The sequence below is a fragment of the Hemiscyllium ocellatum genome, chromosome 13 (assembly GCF_020745735.1).
Source record: "Hemiscyllium ocellatum isolate sHemOce1 chromosome 13, sHemOce1.pat.X.cur, whole genome shotgun sequence".
Classification (NCBI taxonomy): domain Eukaryota; kingdom Metazoa; phylum Chordata; class Chondrichthyes; order Orectolobiformes; family Hemiscylliidae; genus Hemiscyllium; species Hemiscyllium ocellatum.
The window spans coordinates 36,403,520-36,419,558 of NC_083413.1; the positions used below are offsets into that span (position 1 = coordinate 36,403,520).

General features: G+C 39.9%; 1 protein-coding gene across 3 annotated transcripts in view; it reads right to left on the minus strand.

The window, feature by feature from the left end:
* The window catches only part of LOC132821860 (endothelin-converting enzyme 2-like), a 171,809-nt gene that overhangs the window by 75,922 nt on the left and 79,848 nt on the right, over positions 1–16,039 (minus strand). For all 3 annotated transcript variants that reach the window (XM_060834755.1, XM_060834757.1, XM_060834754.1), the window contains exon 4: positions 13,099–13,314. In XM_060834755.1, coding sequence (XP_060690738.1) covers positions 13,099–13,314 — 216 coding nt within the window. The remainder of the gene's footprint in view (positions 1–13,098; positions 13,315–16,039) is intronic.

Here is a 16,039-nt window from a genome sequence, read left to right on the forward strand (position 1 = left end):
ACATTCAATGGTGTTACCATCACCAAATCCCCCATTAACATCATCCTAGGGGTTATCATTGACCAGAAACTCAACTGGATTCGCCACATAAACAAAGTGGTCACAAGAGCAGGTTAGCGATTTGAAATACTGCAGTGAGAAACTCACCGCCTAACTCCCCAAAGCCTGTCCACCATCTACAAGGCACAAGTCATGTGTGATGAAATGCTCCCCATTTGCCTGGATGAGTACAGTTCCAACAACACTTAAGAGGCTTGACACCATCCAGGACAAAGCAGCCAGCTTCAATGGTGGCACATCCATGGACATCCACTCCCTTCTCCAACATGCAGTAGCAGCAGTGTGTATTATCTAAAAGATGCACTGTAAAATTCACCAAAGCTCCTCAGACATCACCTTCCAAAGCCATGATTGGTTCCACCTAGAAGTAAAAGGGCATCAGATAGATGGGAATACAATCCCTCCAAGTCACTCACTATCCTTACTTGGAAATATAACGCTGTTCCTTCACTGTCACCAGGTTACAATCCCAAAATTCCCTCTCTAATGGCATTGTGGGTCAACCCACAGTATGTAGATTGCAGTGGTTCCAGGAGGCAACTAGAGTCAGGCAACAAACGCTGGCCAGCCAGCGTCACCCATATCCCACAAATGAATAATAAAAAATTATATTGCTATTTTTGGGAACACATAGAAAAACTATGCTATGCTAAATTGCCTGTAGTGTTAGGTGCAGGGGTAAATGTTGGGGAATGGGTGTGCTTCGGCGGGTCGGTGTGGACTTATTGGGCCGAAGGGCCTGTTTCCACGCTATAAGTAATCTAATCTTTTCCAGCACTACACTCTTGACTCTAATCTTCAGCATCTGCAGTCCTCATTGTCTCTTTATTCATGAAGCAGCTGAAAATATTTATTCTAGCATATTACCTTGTGGATCTTCTGCAGCAATATCCTGGGACTGAGACACTTCATTATAGGGCCTCGAGAAATGCTGTCGAACTGAAAGACCTAGGGCATACAATTCCTTGAAAGTTCGTCACAAGTAGACAGGGTGGTGAAGAAAGTATTTGGCACTTCTACCTTCATCGGTCACATCACTGAATGCGGGAATTGGGACATCATGTTACAGTTGGTAAGATCTTGATATGGACACATTTGGAGTACAGCATACAATCCTGGTCATCCAGCGACAGGAAGGAAATTATTAAACTAAAAAGGATGCAAAAAAAAATTTACAAGGATGTCACTGAGACTGGAAGATTTGAGTTAGAAGGAGAAGCTAGATTGGCTGGGACTTTTATCCCTGGATCTTAGGAGGGTGAGGGATAACCTTACAGAGGTTACAAAACTATGAGGGACATAGATAAGGTGAATAAACAAGGTCTATAGCCCACAGCAGGGGCTCCAAAACTAGAAGGCACAGGTTTAAGGTGAGGTGGGGAGGAGGGGGTTAAAAAGGAACCTGAGGGGCAGCTTTTTCACACAGAGAGTGGTCTGTATATGGAATGAGCTGTCAGAGAAAGTGGTAGAGGAGGGTACAATTACATTTAAAAGACATTTGGATGTATACATGGATAGGAAAGATTTAGAAGGATATGGGCCAAATGCAGGCAAATGGGACTAATTTGGTTTAGGAAACCTGGTTGGATGGACGAGTTGGGCACACTAACCTGTTTCCACACTGTATGATTCTACGACCTCCAACAATCACAGCTGTCTGTTGTGCTTACCCCCCGACCTTCCCCCAAAGTCTCATTGTTTTTAATTTTTTATGGTCAACACAAAGTGATGTTTGCCAATGTCATTTTGATGCCTATGTTGAAAACAGGTGGTCTATCCAATTTCACCCCTTTCTTTAACCTTTGAGCCTAGCAAGTCAGTCATTGCTGTGGGTCTGGACTCATGTCAGCCAGAAAAAGGCAAAGTTGCAAATTTTCTTCTCCAAAGGACATTATCAATAAAACCCCAATTCAATAATCAGTGGTCAACTCTAGCTAGCTTGTATTTCCAAATTTTACTGCATTCAAATTATACCATCTGCAATTTTAGGATTTGAATCCACATCCTTAGAACAATTAGCCTGAGCTTCTGGATTATTAATCCAGCGACTATATATCACCACCTCTCCTATTATATTACTTCTTTTAACACCTTCCCAGGTACTTTGTTGATAAAGGCCCCACAGTTATAAAAGCTGCCAATCACTGTGAGAAATACCACAGTATATTTGTATTGTACACTCAACACAAAATACAGAGATCCAAAAATGAAAGTAGATGCAGATGTATTGATTCAGTTTGAGGTTATTGCTTTTTTTTTCAAATATCTATAAATTGAAAAAGCTGATTAAATATCAAGTGTTTTGGAGAGCTTGAATGTGCAGAGATTATTGGTGAATGCACACTTGGTTATTAACCAGTGTCAATTTTCAAGCACTAATGGAATACCAGACCGCTGTCACATATTAGAAGAGGAAAAAACTCATTATGTATCCCTTATGTCTCACTTTTAAAATGTCAGATATTGTACAGTGGGAAGAATAAAATCTTAACAAACCTTGAAGAGGTGTTGAAAACAAAAAGTTACATAAAACCGCGTCACCATGAATTACCCATTTCTCCTCACTAGGTCGGATTTATCATGTCTCATTTTCTTTAAAGCAGAATGGACTTTCTTCTCATCATCTGACACAAATGCCAAGGCTGGACTTGAACTTCACAGATACATTTTCAAAAGACGTTATATTGATTAAAAATTTCAGATCTTTTTTCTAATATGTTATCATAATCACACAAATATAAATGGATAAGATGCCACATTTCTCACAGTGAAATTTGTTATTTCAAGACCTTCAATGAACAGTGTAACATTTACAAAAATGTTCTTTATTTGAATATTTTGGACAAAATTATTACAGAAACTGTAACAGTTAAAATGTGAACATTTTAGGTTTTAAATGTGGAAACACAAGCGTACAGGAGCAGGAATACGCTATTCAGTCCCTCAAGCCTGCTATGCCATTCAATATGATCATGATTGATCATTGAGCTCAATATCCTAATTCTGCTCTCCCCACATATTCCTTGATCGTTTTTGCCACAAGAGCTATTTCTACATCCTTCTTGTAAAACAATATTTTTCACTTTCTGTGGTTGTGAATTCCACATGCTCCACTAATCTCTGGACGAAGATTTTATACCTCATTTTGGCCCTAAATGGTTTATCTCTTACAATTAAACTAAACCAATGTAATCATATTAGTATTTTATAGGTTTGTAGGAAATCTCCTATCATTCTTCTAAACTACAGTGAAAACAATCCTAACTCACTCAATATTTCTTCAGATATCAATCCTGCCTTCCCTGGAATCAATTTGGTAAACCTTTGCTGGATTCCCTTGATAGTAAGAACATTGTTCCTCAGATAATGAGATCAAAACATTTCAGGTGTGGCCTCACCAATGCCTTGTATAAGTGAAACAAGACATCCTTATTCCTGTACACAAATCCTCTTGTTATGAATGCCAAGATACAGTTTGCCTTCTTTGCTGCCTGCTGCAGTATCTGCTTACTTTCCGCAACAGGTGCACAAGGACACCCAAGTCTCATTAAACAGTCCCCTCTCTAAATTTACAGCTATTCAAATAATAATCTGCCTTCCTATTGCTAAGCTCACACTTATCCACATTATACTGCATCTGCCGTGCATTTGCCCACTCACTCAGCCTGTCCAAATCACACTGCAACATCTCTACATCTTCCTCAAAGCTAACCCTTCCACCCAACATTGTCATTTACAAATTTTGAGATATTACATTTAGTTCCCTCATCAGAATCATTAATATATCTTTACTGCCTGCCATTCAGAAGAAGACCCATTTATTCTAACTATTTATTTCTGGTCTGATAATCATTTTTCTATCCATCTCAATACACTACATCCAATCCCATATGCTTTAATTTTACACATTTAGCTCTTGTGTGGGACATTATTTAAAGCCTTATGAAAGTCCAAATAAACCACACTGAATGGCTTGCCCTGATCAACTCTATTAGTTATATCCTCAAAGAAATCTAGTAGGTCTTTCAAGCATGATTTCGCTTTTGTAAATCTAAGCTGACTGTGCCAGACTCTACCACTGTTTTCAAAGTGCTTGGTCGTACACTTCTTGAAAATGGACCCTGTCATAGAGTAATAGAAATGTATAGCACACAAACAGACCCTTCGGTCCAACTTGTCCATGCGAACCAGATTTCTCAACCTAATCTAGTCCCATTTGCCAGCACTTGGCCCATATCCCTCTAAACTCTTTATATTCATATACCCATCCAGAAGCCTTTTGAATGTAGTAACTGTACCAGCCTCCAACACTTCCTCTGGCAGCTCATTCCATACATGCACCACTCTCTGCGTGAAAAAAGTTGCCCTTTAGGTCCCTTTTAAATTTTTCCCCTCTCACCCTAAGTCTATGCCCTCTAGTTCTGGACTCCCCCACCTCAGAAGAAAGACCTGGTCTATTTATCCTATCCATGCCGCTCAGGATTTTACAAACCTCTATAAGATCACCCCTCAGTCTCCAACACTTCAGGGAAAACAGCCCTAGCCTGTTCAGCCTCTCCCTACAGCTGAAATCCTCCAACCCTGGCAACATCCTTGTAAGTCTTTTCTGAATCCTTTCAGGTTTCACAACATCCTTCCAATAGGAGCAGGATCAGCATTGCACACAATACTCCAAAAATGACCTAACCAATGTCCTGTACTGCCACAATATGGCCTCCCAACTCCTGTACTCAAAGCAAAATTTACAATTTGAGAAAACATAGTCAGCAGGATCCAAACCTGCTCGGGAAAACCCCAATGGATTTCTCATCCTTCTTCCCTGCTATGAACAAAAGACTCGCTGGTCTATAATTCAGCCTTATCTCTACTTCCCTGTTTAAAATAGTGGGGATAATTACTTACCCTCTAATGTGTCAGAACTAATCCAGAGTTTAAAGTATTTTGGAAGTTTTAGTACAGATTCCATTAAGCAAAATAGAATAATACCAACAAGACACAGACAGTAACATTAGAAAAATGGCTTTGCTTCCTATTCCATGTATTTATTATTTCAAGTTTGATAGGAATTTATTAATGCTGCAATATTTTCATAGCTGTCATTACACAGTTTTTAGTTTACCTTTGAAACTTTTGCTGACATAACAACTAAAGTAAATTTTAAACAGTGGTGGCACGAAGAACCAGTACTGCACTATTGTAACTGCAAGAGAAGTGCAGGTTTGTAAGATGTATGTACCTAAAGATACAAGATATAGTTCAGATAATATTTATTTAATGAGGAATTCAAAGAATCATTTAAGCCTCCAGCTCCGCAGTACTCTTCAGATATAGTATACCAATCAGCATGTTTTTCTTAGTTGATTCATGGAATGTGGGTGTTGCCAGTTTAGTCAGTATATATAGTAGTCCCCCCATATCCACAGGGGATACGTTACAAGACTTACCACGAAAGCCCAAAACCACGGATAGTAGCAAATCCATTCATTTAAATGGGAAATTTACCTCCCCAGTAGCTCCCCGGTCCCTGGTTCTGGAATGTTCCGTGTAATATGTTCTGGCCCCGGTAAACCGCAGGTAACTGAAACTGCAGAAACTGACTCAATGGATATGGCAGTCGCTCTGTATTGCCCATCCATAGTTACTCTCAAGATTGAACAGGAACGAACAACCTATCATGTGAGGAACGTTTGAGGACTCGGAGTCTATACTTGATGGTGTTTAGAAGGGTGAGGGGGGATCTAATTGAAAATTACAGAATATTGATTGGCCTGGAGAGAGTGGATGTGGGAAAATGTTTCCATTGGTAGGAGAGACTAGAACCCGAGGGCCTAGCTTTTGAGTAAAGGGAAGACAGAGATAAGGAGAAACTTCTTCAGCCAGAGAGTGGTGAATCTATGGAACTGACTGTCACAGAAGCTGTGGAGGCCAGATCATTGAGTACATTTAAGATGGAGATAGACAGGTCTTGATTGTCAAGGGGATCAAGGGTTATGGGGAGAAAGCCAGAGAATTGGGTTGAGAAACTTATCAGCCATGATTGAATGGCAGAGCCGACTCGATGGGCTGAATGGCGTAATTTCTGCTCTTATGTCTATTGGTCTTATGGTCTAAGTAGCTGTAGTGAGCTGCCTTCCTGAACCATTGCAGTCTTTACTGTATGTATACCCACAATGCCATTAGGGAGAGAGTTCATTGATTCTGGTCCACAAACATTGAAGGAATGTTGATATATTTCTAATTCAGGATCAGAATGGTGAGTGACTAGGTTGCAGATACTGGTGTTCCTATGTATCTGCTGTTATTGTCCTTCCAGATGATAGTGGTTATGGGTTTAGAAGGTGCTTTCCACAGATGCCTTGTAGAATTTCTGCATGTATCTTGGAGATGGTACATGCTGTGTTACTATGCATCTGTTTGGAAAGAGTGAATGTTTGCAAATGTGGTGCCAATCTAGATGGAGCCAAGATTCATCAATATTGTTGGAGCTGCTCTCATCCAGGAAAGTAGATAATACACTCTCACACTCTTGGCTTGTGCCTTGTAAATGGTGGATCAGCTTTGCAGAATCAGAAGATAAGTTATTATCCCTAGCCTTTGTCTTGCTCTTGTAGCCACAGTATTTGTGACTAGATCTGATTAATGGTAAGCCCTAGGATGTTAGTAGTGGGAGATTCAGTGATGGTAATACCATTTAAAGTCAAAAGGTGTTGCTTAGATTCTCCCTTGTTGAAGATTGTCATTGCTTGGCACTAGTATGTCCTAAACGTAGTTGACATTTGTCAGCCCAAGCCTAGATATTGTCTCGGTCTTCCTGCAATTTGACATGTAGTGCTTCTGTATTCTGAAGAGTCACAATTGATGCCGAACATCATCCAATCATTAGTGAACATCCCAAGAACATTGTGACTCAGAAACAAGAATACTCCCAACTGAGCCACAGCTGACACGATCTAATAAATTTTTTCCAACCAAATCATCTAAACTTTTTTTTCAAAAGAGGGCCCAGCATCAACAGTATATTTCCCAAATGAAATGCTTGCTTGAGGAGCCCAAAACGAGTCCATCAAATTAGGAAAACAACCAGAAATCCATCACGTGACATTTCAATGCATTTAATGGGCCAACAAGTTGAAAAATGGGTTTTGTAGTGGCACCAAAAACACACAATTTTTACATATGCTTGTATGAAAATGACATCTAATGATATTTTAACATATCATATTTCCTAGTGTTTACATCAGTACAGCATAACATTGTTATATATTCAACCATATAAAATGTGCATCCTGGACTGTTGATACATGCATTTTAGGTAAATAAATTCATTTTTATAACTTCAGATTTAACCTTTAGCCATTTTTGCCATTTCTATTTCAGGCTGCCCTAACACTATCTTCCTTCTAATGCAGACTCTTGGGATTGAGGATGTTCTTGTTTCTGCTCCATTTTGAAGGGTTCTAAGATGTTTGATGAGTTTAATGCATGATCTGCAGACTCTTCCACAGGAGAACCAGGTCATGGTTGAAGGCTTACTTTAATGCTGGATGATTTAAAAGCTTTCTCCAACTCCTTGATATAGTCTTTGTGTTTTTACGAAGTCTTGGAAGGTGTTCAAAAGTTTTTGTTTGATTAGCACTTTTGACCTCTTCAGGAATGTTTCAGGGCATCAATATGGCATTTCCCCTGTCTATCTGGGAGAATCCTTCCACCAGGTCAGAATAGAACAGCTGCTTTGGGAGTGTGGTGCCAACAACACACCCTGCCCAGAATGTTTTTTTCAGTGATTAGCTCCTTAATGCCATCCACCCATCTTGCTAGCATCTTGCAAAAGCACTGCCATTGGAACTTCACCAATGGATTGAAGAACAAGTCCGCATGCCATATAGGAGTGCGAGTACACCACGGTCACATGTTTAAGATCCTGGTCTTTAAGTTTTCTTTTCATCAGTTAGGAAAAGTCAGCACATTGGATGAAACAGTGATTCTCATTGCCCATGAATTTTCTTGTTCAGGAGGCTCGTAAAATATGGAAAAAATGGACTAGCAACTTCATGCTTCCTCAGCTATTCACTTGTTCTCTTAAAGACATTTAATTTCTTCTTCCTGTCATTTTTAACCTTAACAATCCTTTACCATCATCTATTTTGTCTGTTAGTCCTTTATATATTATTCTCCTTCCAAACTTGCATTCTTTTTTCCACTTCATTCTTCCCTTGTTTAGCTCATCTTTTGTCCTGTTCAAGGATTATTGCTTGAAGTGCTGGATTTCACAAATAAAGGGTTGCCAAATTTTCAGAACTCTATAGGAATTTCCAGGCATTGAAGACTAAGCTCTGGGACATGGCTTCAAGGAACCGGGGTTATAAAAATATTGCGTTTGAAGAGTTACAAAATAAACTGATTTACCCACATTCTCAAATTATCCAGTGTATAAGAATCTTTTTATTTTCCAGTTGCCAGAGGAAGGCAGTGTACCTCAATCATTGTAATTTCAGTATGCCACATAGACCTTCATGCCTGCTTCACCATTCAATACATTATGGCTGATCTATGATCTAAATATACATACCTGGCTTGACCCAAAATTCCTTATTAGCTTAAAAATATCTATTTAGTGGATCCAGTTCAGTTTCTGATCAATATACATTGAGTTGGAGTCAACGGTAACACCACAGAATGTCACGGGAGTTGGTTACTTTTTTTTTGTTGGAGGTTATTGTTGATGCTTACATGAACTTCTGTTGCATGCTACTCGTCAGTTCAAGCCTTAATGTTCTCAAGGTCTACATATGGTAGGCTTCCATATTTGAGTTGCAAACACTGTGCAATCATATGCAACAATTCCACTTCTAACTTTAAGCTGGGAGAAGGTAATTAATGATGGAGCTGATGATGGTTGAACCAAGGACACTATAGAGTCACAGAGTCATACAGTACAGAAACAGACTCTATTGTTCAACTAGTCCATGCCAAACGTAATCCCAAACTAAACTAAACCCAATGCTTTCACCTGCGCTGAGGGGTGACCTTATAGAGGTTTACAAAATTATGAGGGGCATGGGTAGGATAAATAGACAAAGTCTTTCTCCCTGGGGTCGGGGAGTCCAGCACTAGAGGGCATAGGTTTAGGGTGAGAGGGGAAAGATATAAAAGAGACCTAAGCAGCAACCTTTTCATGCAGAGGGTGGTACGTGTATGGTTTGAGCTGCCAGAGGAAGTGGTGGAAGCTGGTACAATTGCAACATTTAAAAGGCATTTGGTTGGGTATATGAAGAGGAAGGGTTTGGAGGGATATGGGCCGAGTGCTGGCAAATGGGACTAGATTGAGTTGGGATATCTGGTTGGCATGGGCTGAAGGGTCTGTTTCCTTGCTGTACATCTCTATGACTCTATGACATGCTTCCCACATCCTGGTACCTAACTCAAAGCTGTGTCTTCAACAAACTAGCAATTTCCTGTAATGAACTAGGAGATTATTATTCCATCAGACCTCTTTCCCCACAGAGGCTTAGAAGATTTCAACACAAACCTGCTGCCTTATTATTATTTGGATGATAACACATACAAAGCTAAAGATTATTCAGTTAATAACATTAAGCATAAAAATATTTCCAATCATGAATTGCAACATAATTTAATTAATTTAACAATGAGTCTTAAATAATTTGCACTGAACGACATACAGGCTTATAGATTAACACGACCTCGCTGACCCCATTTCGTCTCTTTCATATCTTTATTGGATCCAAAGTTTCCTACATCATAATTTACTTCCTTTGATTGTTCCTATATGGCTTTAAGTATTACTTCTTCAGTCTCCTTTTTTCACCCTCCATTCCAACACACCACATTTTCCTCTAAAATTTCCCTTTCTTTAAAATCTCATAACTGGGGCCGACTAAGTGAATGAACTGCAAACAGGATTTAACTTCAATTTGGTTACAAGTTCAGTTGCAGATGCATGAAAATTATTGGCAACATTATCTTCCATTCATGTTGTCCTAATATGATACAGACCGGGCTTTGTGTTTAATTTTTTTTCTGCGCAAGTCCCTTGGGGTGATTTCTCGAAGCACAAAGGCCACCATCCTCTCTAATTTGGCAGGCATGCTCATCACAAGGCCTGCATCTTTTGTAGTACAGTTTGTCCATTGCAAACTGAAATGTTGATGCATTAGTTACTTCTATGCTTATTCAGACCAACTGTAAAAAGAAGTAATTTAATAATATCCATGCAATAAGAGCACTTGAGAACATCTTTTTATATTTGTCACTGAGAGCAGCTCTGCCAAACACATTGCCAAATTCAAAACTTCACAAAGTTAAAAAAAACCTGTTAAAGGTTTACAAAATTATACCAATTTTATCATTTGAGAAGATTTGTAGCTTAGATTGTGGTTCAGGTTGTAAGTTTGCTCACTGGGCTGGTAGGTTTGTTCTCAGACATTTTGTCACCATGCTAGGTAACATCTTCAGTGAGCCTCCAGTGAACCGTTGGTGTTGCTCCTCGCTTGCTATTTATCTGTCTCAGTTTGGAAATGATGTCATTTCCAGTTCCATTTCTGAGAGGTTAATAAATGGGGTCCAAATCTACACGTTTGTTAAAGGAGTTCCACTTTGAATATATGACAGCCAGTCTGGCAGCATCCAAGAGGCAGGAGAGTCGATGTTTCGAGCAAAAGCTCTTCATCAGGAATGCATGCTGACGAACAGCTTATGCTCGAAAAGTTGACTCTCCCGCACCTTGGTGCTGCCTGACTGGCTGTTCTTTTCCAGTGCCACACTTTTTGACTCTGATCTCCAGCATCTGCAGTCCTCACTATCTCCTATTTTGTATTTGACATTTGATCTGCTGGTTGTTGGTATGGGGTCCTTTAAACTCATCAGGAGCTGTTTCAGTGTGGTGGTAGGTTTATGGGCTACCACAAAGCCTACACAAGACAGGTGAAATCAACTGGACAGACCACCAAAGAATGAAACCTGAAGGATCCAATACACCCCGTTTCTATGAATTACCAAAGGTACATAAACAAGGAACCCGCACCCCCGACCCATAATCTCACTTCCTGGTACACTGACATACAGACTAGTAAAGAAACTGCAGTGCAAACGGAAACACCTAGTAGAAGACTCAAGCCACTCCATCCACTCCACCCAGGAATTCCTTTAAATCATCAAAGACACCAAGGTAGAGGACAACAAAGTCCTGGTTTCCTTCAATATGACAGCCGTATTCACATCAATAAACATCACCCTAGGCAAAGAATCACTGGTCTCACTGCTAGACGACCCAAGGACACAAATGCCTGACAGCACCACCTCCATCAGCAAGAACAGCAGCCTCAAACTAGTAGACCTGTACCTTAAAACCCACTTCACTTTCAACAACAAGAGCTAAAACAAATCAATGGGATACCTATGGGATCACCAATATCATGACTCTTAACAGAAGCAGTTGTGCAGAGGTTAGAACAAACAGCCCTTTTCATTATCCAGCCCAAGCTTTTGGTCGGCTATGTAGATGACACCTTTGTCATCACGAAACACAACATATTAGAAGAAACACACAAACACATGAACAACATCCTCATGGTATAAAGTTCACCAAAGAGGAAGAGAACAACAGCAGACTCCCTTCCTGGGCATAACAATAGAACAAGAAGCCAATGGAGAACTGCAGACCAGCATCTATAGGAAAGACACGCACACTGACCAGACACTCAACTACAGGAGCAATCATCATAACACCCACAATGGAGCTGCATCAGGACATTATTTAAATGAGCCACAACACACTGCAGCACCCAGGAACTACGAGAAGCCGTGGAAAAACGCCTATACAACCTATTCAAGAACAGTGGGCACCTGATAAGCGCAGTCCACCGATTCCTGCACCACAGATCCAAACAAGACATAACACACCCAGAAACTCTAGCCACCCTGCCATGCATCAAAGACAAACCAGAGATGACGACCAGACTACTCTGGCCCCTAGAATCATGGTAGCCTGTAAACCTACCACCACATTGAAACAGCTCCTGATGAATGTAAAAGACCTCAAAACAACAACCAGCAGAATGAACGTCAAATACAAAATATTCTGCAAGGGTTGCAACAAACATTGCATTGGACAAATGGGCAGGAAACTAGCCACTAGGATACATGAGCATCAACTAACCACCAAAAGACATGACCAATTATCACTAGTATCCATACACACAGACGAAGAGGGACACCAGTTTGACTGGGACAGTACATCCATCCTGGGACAGGCTAAACAAAGACATGCACGGGAAATCCTAGAGGCCTGGCATTCAAACTGGAACTCCATTAACAAACATATAGATTTGGACCCCATTTGCAAACCTCTCAGAACCAGAACTGGAAATGATAATCGCCTCCAACAACAAACCAAGACAGATAAATAGCAAGTGCAACAGAATACTCATGCTTCACTGGAGGTCACTGATGATGTTACCTAGCATGGTAATGAAACATCTGAGAATAAATCTACCAGCTCAGCAAACAACTTTACAACCTAATTTTACCATTGCAATGAAAGCAACATTAAATACATTTGCATCTTCTCAAATTTCAAAGTATTACCTTATAATTTCTGTTTTGTAGGAGGGGATTTTGCCAAGATTTATTGTGTAATCATGTACTGGAAGTTTTTAAAATAAAAACATGTTTGCAATAGTTCAATTCTTGAATGTAACGTTGCAAGCTGGACTGAAGCCTGCCATGATAAATGGATTTTCATTTATTATGTGCATTCTAGCCATCTTTTTCTGGTTACAGGTATCACAATGATTTCTAACCAAGTATGTTTTGCATTTAGCAATGCACAACATATTATCAAAGGAAGTTTTTCAAACACCATAAATAAAGCAAAATGTAACACTTTAAATGGTAAAAGTGTTAACTGCAGAGATGAGTAATGAATGTCAAAAAACATATTTATTATATTAATCTGTCATAAATAAACTGTACGTGCCAAATCACATTCAATAATTATATCTTTTTCCTTTTACTTACCCAAAAGATGTTTCATAACTGCCTGGTTCTGGTCCCATAAACTATTAAAGGTATTCCAACGTGACCTTCCATCTGGCAATGGATTTTTCTTTATCCATCCCCCGCAGGCATATTGATAAAAGTCATTGCAGGGGTCCACTGAACGGTCTAGGGATTCTGTTATTTTCGCAGCGACCATGATACAAGTTTCTGTCAGACAAATTTTACGTGAAGGATCTGCAAAACGAAAAATGCATATAGAATTCCCTTTCACAACACTAAATCATAAATGTCAAGTGGTAAGTTAATATTGAGGTTTGGTTATTTTCTTGAGGTGACATATAAAACAGAAATGGAAAATAACTTCCATGCAATCACCATTCAACTCAACAAATTTGGTTAGGTCAGACGGGTCCAAGGTTAAGAAAGAAGAATAGAAAAATTGAATTTTAAATAATTAGGCTAGGAAATAGTATAGTCAAGAAGCAAAAGTAATATTTAAAAGATAGGTTAAGTAGCACTGTATTATTAAAATAATATTTTGAGGCAATTGCTATAGTTGTCTTTGTATTCCACGTCTCTAGATTTCAATTACTCCAATTACTCCAATATATTAATATTATATTCAGCATCAGTTCTAAGCTGGAAAATCAACTAAGAATTACACTTCAATATCATGTTGAAAGCCTAAAGGATAGAAATGAGTAGTCCACGAACTGCCATTATGTGGCATCTCAAGACCTCGTGAAGTGGTACCATAGCCGATGAAATGAATTGTTGTCACTATTAAAAGTCGGAAAACACTGTAAGCAGTTTTCACACGTAAGCTCATATACAGCAGGGATGAATGACCAAATAATTTATTTCAGGAGTTATTTGAGGAATAAATGTTTGCCAGGCCACAAATGCTTTTCCTCAAATCCTGAATGCCACATCTTATAAATTCTTCATCTCCTTTTTGTTTGCGGAGGCTTACAAGATTTAAACACCAACCAACTTTTTTATTATTAGCTAGATGATAACACATACAAAACTAAAAATTATTCAGTCATTAGCATTAAGCCATAAATATTTCCGATCATAAATTATGAAATAATTTAACTAATTGAAAGAATTTTAGAAAATTTGCACTAAACAACAATCTTATCGATGAACACAACAGTCAGTGACACTATTTCACCTCTTTCATAACTCTATAGGATTCTTAGCTTCCTGCATCATAGTTTACTTCCTTTCACTGTTCTTTAAGTATTCCTTATGCCTCCTTTCTTCACTCTCCATTACACCACCTCACCTTCTCTCCCAAAACTTTCCTTTCTTGAAAATATCATAACTGGGGCCTGCTAAGTGAACAAACCGCAAACAGGATTTAGCGTCAGTTTGGTTCTAAGTTCATTGTTGTGGTTCTGTTCGCTGAGCTGGGAGTTTTTGTTGCAAACGTTTCATCCCCTTTCTAGGTGACATCCTCAGTGCTTGGGAGCCTCCTGTGAAGCACTTCGGTGATGTTTCCTCCGGCATTTATAAGTTATATGGTTATAAGTTATAAGTTCAGTTGCAAATGCATGAAAATTATTGGCAACATTATCATCCATTCATGTTGTTCCAACATGATACAGACTAGGCTTTGTGTTTTTTTTTGTAACCAAGTCCCTTGGGGCGATTTCTCGAAGCACAAAGGCCACCATCTTCTCCAATTTGTTAGGCATGCTTGTCACAAGGCCTATAGCTTATTCAGTACAGCTTTTCCACTGCAAACTGAAATGTTGACGCATTTAGTTACTTCTCTGCTTATTCAGATAAACAGTAAATGAAGAATCTTTGGAGGATTTATTATTTTTTGACACTCCTGTTTTATTTTTGGAATTCAGACACTTTCTTTCCTTTTCCTTTCAAGCTTGATTTTCCCCGGCACCCATGTCGCATGTGTGCATGTGTCAGACACAGTGAAGAACAACAAATGTGTAAATCTTTATTTATATCCCACCACCAGAAAGAAAGGAAACACCCAACTGGCTAGTGACAAGCTGTGCTCTTCTCATCAAAGGGCAATTCTGCATGATCAAACAGAGACGGAAAGGGCAGGGATTAAATCAAAATAGAGTTGAAGGGGGAAATAATATACTCCATTCCCTGCAGTACCCACCTCTCCCTGAACCGACCAAGGGTGCTGGTGGACATTGTGTGCTCCTTCTCCAGAGATACCCAGGCTCTGACATAAACGCGGAAGAGGAGCAGGCAATCGGCCTTAACGAACCCCTCCAGTTTGGCCAGGCCCAGGAGCAAACTCACGAGGAGGTCCTCTGACCTGCCCTTCCCCCTCTGCACTGGGTGCCCAAAGATCAGGAGCGTGGAACATAAGAAGTGCAGCCAGAAACAGAGAAGATAGTTTTTAAGAAACTTAAAAGTAGCGTGCAAACGCCCACACCCAATATATAGATGGTCCACTGACTCCACAGCACCATAGAATAAGCAGTTGGGCTGGGAGTCTGTGAAGCACCACTCATCGGAGGATTTTTTCTTATTTTCCCCTTTTTTTCACCCCCCACACTCCCGCCTAACTGCGGTAGTGCTTATTTTTTCCCCAGCACCCATGTTGTCTGTGTGCGGGTGTGAGACACAGTGAAAGACACAAAGTGCATGAATCTTTATTCAACTTTCCACCACCAGGAAGAAAGGAAACACTCAAGTGGCCAGTGATAAGCAGTGCCCTTCACATCGAAAGGCAATGCTGTGTGATCAAACAGTGAAGGGGAGGGCAGGGATTAAATCAAAATAGAGTTGGAGAGGGAAATAATGCACTCCACTCCCTGTGGCGCCCATCTCTCCCTGAACAACTCCAAGGTGTTGGTGGACACCGCGTGCACCTTTTCCAGAGATATCTGGGCTCTAACGTAACTGTGGAAGAGGGGCAGGCAGTCAGCCCTAACGACCCCCTCCACGGCCCACTGCCTGGATCTATTTA